General features: G+C 53.3%; 1 protein-coding gene across 1 annotated transcript in view; it reads left to right on the top strand.

Annotated features, from left to right (window-relative positions):
• The first annotated feature begins 2734 nt into the window (after positions 1 to 2734).
• Positions 2735 to 6301, top strand: part of SHISA8 (shisa family member 8) — a 110968-nt gene continuing 107401 nt past the window's right edge. Inside the window, exon 1 of the mRNA XM_078659192.1 lies at positions 2735 to 3264. Within this exon, the coding sequence (XP_078515318.1) occupies positions 2735 to 3264 (530 nt within the window). The remainder of the gene's footprint in view (positions 3265 to 6301) is intronic.

The raw sequence follows: 6301 nt of genomic DNA, 5'->3' as shown, positions 1-6301 counted from the left end.
GGCCGGAGAGAGCCGGAGTGATGTAAATGGACAAGTAGAGGCACGAGGAAGCAGAAGGAGCAGCGAAGGAGAGAATCACACCACCCCGGTAAGACTGACCCGGCGCGGCAGGGCGGTGGTCAAGCCTACAAGGTTCAGAGACTATGATCTGAGCGACGGACTGTAAGTTACAAATGTTATGTGTTGGAAAAAGGGGAGATATGTAGTGACGGTCTAGTGGTTGCACGTCACGTCGGCGACGTGACGTGGCGGCAGCCATGATGGGCTGCGCGCACAATGCGTGTCATTAGCGCGAAAAAGTGAGAGCAGCGCCGGAGCAACAGACAGGCTCGGCGCTCTTTAGGGAACATCAGTAATAAACCCAATAGATTACACCACTGGCTCCAGTGTCTTTATTGGTGGTCACCCCAACTCTACAGTAAACAATTGTAACAATATGTCCCAAGCCTTTTTTAGGAAGGGGGCAGATTTATATAGCGTGAACTCGACCCGAAGGTATTAGAGCGCTTTACTTGCGCACCAGTTACACTGCACAAGGACACATTCATTGTTGTTAGGCACGGGGAGATTATTGATTTGCCCAGAATCACAGGATGCAAAGCTTGGGCACTTATTCTGAATTATTGGTGGGGCCCAAGCCCCGCAAACCGTAATATTCTGGTTCTGGTACTGTACCTATGACCAGGCAGATGCCCATCCATTGTTGGACTGTCTCGTAGTGACCAGGCCAGATGTAGTAACAGTCCTGCCTGGCAATGCGTCGGCAGTAACTACTTCAGAGCCCTGTGTTTGACCCCTCTGGCAGACAGAGGTCGCGGTTTGGTCAGCTGGGCAGTGCCAGGCCAGAGTACGGTCTGGTAGCACTTCCCAGGCCTGGCAGCGCACGGCGTAATTGCTGCCAGGCTGGCGCGAGCCGTCTGACAGTCCAGGGACAGGTGTGACAGGTCTGGCAGTAAAAACAATTTGAAATCACCTAAAGCCAGTATATGGTCCTTTATAAATACACACTTAAAGCAACAAATACAGGAAGACATTTTAAACAAATGTGCTACAGCTGAGTACGTGATCCCTGGCTGATAATTAAAGTAAACAGAAACAGAAAAGCCATGTTAAAAATACAGAGGATTTTACAGAGATTTCTTTTAAAGTATCATATTCTTAAACCATAAACAAATGGCCGGCGTTCTTTTTCTGTCCTTCAAGGTGGCAACCCTAGGACCCAGGGCCAGGCCCGCCCGAGCCTCAGTGCGCACCCATGTGCGTGTCCCTGCCCTACACCCCCAGGCTAGATCCGATAGTGGGAGGGCTCTGCCCTCCCCCGCCTGGTGTCAGGCCTGCGCCCGCCAGGGCTTGGCAGCAAGCCGGCGGGGGGAGGGTGTACCTGTCACTCCACAAAAGAGCAGCGCGAGCCCCTGGCAACCCCCCACCTCCACCCCAGCCCCTGGAGTAAGCAGAACTAAGACACAGCGGCGGGGTGGGACAGGGTGCAGCTGGTGCCAGGCAGGGGGCACTCTCTTTCCTGTCCTCCCTCATTCTCCATCTCTCTCTCCCTCCCCCTCAATCTCCCCTCCTCTCTCTCCTCCCCATCAACCCTCTCTTTGGTGGGAAACATCGGTTTGCTCAGTGCCTCGGAGAGAAGTGACAGAAAGGGTGAGGGAAGGGAAAATAGGAGGTGAGAAATCAAGAAGAGAAGGAAGCGAGAAGGAAAAGAAAGAAAAGAAGAAAAGAGAAAAGGAGCGAGAGGAAGAAGAAAACAGAAGAACACGAAGGAGGAATACACAGAAGGAAGAAGACGTGGAAAAGAAATTTTAGGAAGAGAAGTGAGTGGATGAAGTAGAAACAGGGGGAGATGGAGCTAGAAGAAGGTAGAGGAGGGCAATGTGACAAAGGGAGAGGGAAGTAGGCAAAGAATCATAAAAGAAAATAAAGGGTGAAGTACGAGGGCTACGGAAGCAGAAAGGAGGTAGAGGCTGAGTGAGGAAGGAGAGAGAAGGTAAAGGAAAAGACAATGAGGTACAGCCGAAGTAAGAGAGTGGGAAAATAATGCATTGCCCAGGAAGGATGGCGCAGGGAGCGGCGCCCCGCCATGAACCATCAACACTACTGACCTGATTCTACAACCGCCTGGGCAGAGATTCCGGTCTGGACTTCGCTTTTACATCCAACTCCAGGAGTCAAGAATTTGGACTTACCCCTCTTCCTTCCTGCTATACCCTGTTTATTTTATTTTCCTTTAATATTCCATCCTTTCACCCAGCACCTTTAACCAGTCCATCTCCCTTGAATCATCAGTCAGCTGGTGCTTCAATCCCTCGTGCCCTTCACCCAACTGTTGGCCGTTGTTGGACAGTCTCCATTGCGATTTCATCCCTCCACCCTTATGCTGTTCTCACTCCACTAAACACTACCTCCAGCCAACACCCGCTGTTATCCATCGCTGGACCCACCTTAGTTCTCTTCCCTCTCTTGCATTTCTTGTGCTTTTCTCACTCTACCATCCACTTTGAATCTTAGTCTAGCCGTTGGCCCCTGGCACACACTCTCGCTTCATCTTCCCTCCTCTCCACCCCCAGTCACACTCCAACCCTTCAATCTCTCAGAATACTTGACTAGGCATAGACTTTAACAGTTGGTTGTTATCACATGATCCGCTTTTATCTTTCCAGTCTCCCAATCCTGGTGTTTCTTGTCCTTCCAACAACTTCATAGCCCCGTGGCTAGCATCTAGTTCTCAATGGCGAGGACTTTCGTTTTAGGTGTTTGTTGGCTCCTTCTTCTACCCAGCACCCAAATCTGGGCCCGGACCCTCAACACTAAGCGTCAGGGACTAGCGAACCCCCCACCAGAAGCAGTTGGGAGCAGCCAAGAACCGTCTGCTGAAGGTGGCCCAACAGACAAGCCACTGGTGGCTGAACGATGCCGGGGCTATTATGATGTCATGGGTCAGTGGGACCCGCCTTTCAACTGCAATGCAGGCGCCTACCTGTACTGCTGTGGCACCTGCGGGTACCGCTTCTGCTGCCAGTTCCGACATGGCCGGCTGGACCAAATGACATGCTCCAACTATGACACTCCCAACTGGGCGAATACGGGCCAGCCACCGTCCCGTAAAGACGACGCAGCCGATGACCCCGTAAGGGACCGGACCAACATGATTGTCTACATTATCTGCGGTGTCGTGGCCCTGATGGTGCTAGTGGGCATATTCACCAAGCTGGGCCTGGAGAAGAGTCAGCGACCACAAGCGGATATCACCATGTCCAGGTAACGCAAGGGGCTGGAGGGCGGGAAACACAGGGGAAGGCCATGTATTCAAGGGGACATCACCAGGAGGGGAGGGAACAAGAGCATGCGAGAGCTGTGGAAACCACAGACTTAAAGAGAATGGAGAAAAAAGACTGTCACCAGATGGGGCGGGACGCGGGAGGGTGAGGGGGCTGGAGGGTGGAGGATGTGAGGTCAAAAGAGAATGGGTCGACAAGGCTATTTCAGAATATGGACAGTGCTGGGATACAGGTGAAGAGTCACCAAACAAAGAGAACAAAGGCATGCCACCTCTTTGCTCCTCAAACAGAAAGGGGAGTCAGTGCCACTGCCAGCTTCAGAGGGAGGGAAGCAAAGTAGACATTGCAGAAGATCAGTTACAGATGGTTTCCACTTGATTCTGTTTTTGGTATATTAATTTTCAGGAGATCTACTGAAATGCTAAGGACAATATTTTGCATATTTGCATTTTAGAACTAATCATTGATGTGTGCTGCGCTTTACGGTTTCAGTGGGTACTTTCATTAACCAGAAGAACGTTAGTTTTATCCCGTGAGACGTACATTTCAATGCCCAACTGTAACAGGTCAAATGCAATACTGCAATTTCCTCCAAAGGAAATGTGGACTCTTTTTTTAAATTTATTTTATTTTTGTGATTTTATATATACATAGATACAGCAAAACAGTCGTTATACGGGTTACCCGTCATCTGCTCCCCTGAGGTGTGTGATCCGGCTGAGCCACCCTTTGTACGTGGTTTTGGAGGAGCCCTTCCAGTTTGGTAGTACTAGTTTGATTGCCGCGGTTTATAGTAGGTCCATTCGTTCTCTGTCACCCTCTGAGGGGAGGTCCGTGGTGAGTGAGGCAAAGCCTCTTACAATCTTGCATTTGAAGGTGTTGTCTATTAAGTCTTGACTTCGCCCCAAGTAAACGGAATGAGCCTCTTCCCTCAACCTCCTCAGTCACCCAATCCAAGATGGAGGCAGAGATTGTGGCTCCCGGTCCCACATGGAATGGAGGGTGACCAACCCACCCTCAACCCACATGGCAAAACCGTGTGTCCCCCCCGAGTCCACCTTCTAGGCAGAGCAAAGTATTTTCTCCCCACTCCCCAAAGCAGAGAGGAATGTGTCCACCTACCCCATCCCCATGGGACCACAGTGCGTCACCTGACCCTTTAAGAAGGACAGAGTGTGCCCCCAGTGTGAACCTTCATGGCAGAGCAGTGTGCCCCCTGATGTCACCTGTTTTCTACCCCTCCCTCCTCAGGGCAGAAAAGAGTGAGTTCCCATGACCCCCCCCCCTTTATCACAGTTGAGAGAGCATCCCCTTAACCCCCCCCTCCTTGATACAGCAAAGTGTCCTTGAACCCCCTCCTCCGTGACAGAGAAGGGTGTCCGTGGCCCCTCCCCAAAGAGAGAAAGGAATCCCCTGCCTGTCTCTTTGAAAGAACAGAGTGTCTGTTTCCTGCCCCTCCAAGAGGCAGGGCAGTGTGTGCACCCTGACCTCCACCCTCACCATGACAGACCAGATTATGTCCCATGAGCCTCACCTCCCCCTCCCCCAGTGGAAGAGCAGAGTGTGTCCCAGGACCCCTCCATGGTAAAAGAGAATGACTCTCATGCCCCCACCATCGTATATCTAGGGCAGAACAGACTGCATCTCCATCCGCTCTCTGGGGAAAGCAGAGTATATGTCCCTAGCCCCCCCCCCCCCCCCCATGGAAGAGCAGAGTGTGTCCCCTGCCCCTCCATGCCAGAACAGAGAGTCTAGCCCCCCATGGCAGAACAGAGAGTCTAGCCCTCCCATGGCACAACAGAGAGTCTAGCCCCCCATGGCAGAACAGAGAGTCTATCCCCCCATGGCAGAACAGAGAGTCTAGCCCCCCATTGCAAAACTGAGAGTCTAGCCCCCCCATGGCAGAACAGAGTCTAGCCCCCCATGGCAGAACAGAGAGTCCAGCCCCCCATGGCAGAACAGAGAGTCTAGCCCCCCATGGCAGAACAGAGAGTCTAGCCCCCATTGCAAAACTGAGAGTCTTGCCCCCCCCATGGCAGAACAGAGAGTCTAGCCCCCATGGCAGAACAGAGAGTCTAGCCCCCCCCCATGGCAGAACAGAGTGTGTCCCTTGCCCCTCCATGCCAGAACAGAGAGTCTAGCCTCCCATGGCAGAAGAAGGGAAGAAGGAGCCTAGCCCCCCATGGCACAACAGAGAGTCTAGCCCCCCCCCATGGCAGAACAGAGAGTCTAGCCCCCCATGGCAGAACAGAGAGTCTAGCCCCCCATTGCAAAACTGAGAGTCTAGCCCCCCCCCCATGGCAGAACAGAGTCTAGCCCCCCATGGCAGAACAGAGAGTCCAGCCCCCCCATGGCAGAACAGAGAGTCTAGTCCCCCATGCAGAACAGAGAGTCTAGCCCCCATTGCAAAACTGAGAGTCTAGCCCCCCCATGGCAGAACAGAGAGTCTAGCCCCCCCCCCCCATGGCAGAACAGAGAGTCTAGCCCCCCCATGACAGAACAGAGAGTCTAGCCCCCCATGGCAGAACAGAGAGTCTAACCCCCCAACCCATTGCAGAACAGAGAGTCTAGCCCCCCTGGCAGAACATAGAGTCTAGACCCCCCCACCCCCATGGCGGAACAGAGAGTCTAGCCCCCCACCACAGAACAGAGAGTCTAGCCCCCCCATGGCAGAACAGAGAGTCTAGCCCCCCCCCCCCCATGGCAGAACAGAGAGTCTAGCCCCCCCCCCCCCCATGGCAGAACATAGAGTCTAGCCCCCCCGTGGCAGAACAGAGAGTCTAGCCCCCTCTCATGGCAGAACAGGGAGTCTACCCCCCCCCCCCCATGGCAGAACAGAGAGTCTAGCCCCCCCATGGCATAACAGAGAGTCCAGCCCCCCCGTGGCAGAACAGAGAGTCTAGCCCCCCACCACAGAACATAAAGTCTGCCCCCCACCACAGAACAGAGAATCTTGCCCCACCCCCATTGCAGAACAGAAAGTTTAGCCCCTCATGGCGGAACATAGAGTCTAGCCC

This window comes from Lissotriton helveticus, chromosome 1_1 (assembly GCF_964261635.1).
Source record: "Lissotriton helveticus chromosome 1_1, aLisHel1.1, whole genome shotgun sequence".
Classification (NCBI taxonomy): Eukaryota; Metazoa; Chordata; class Amphibia; order Caudata; family Salamandridae; genus Lissotriton; species Lissotriton helveticus.
The sequence above is the reverse complement of the archived record's forward strand: the minus strand, read 5'-3'. Positions and strand labels throughout refer to the sequence as shown.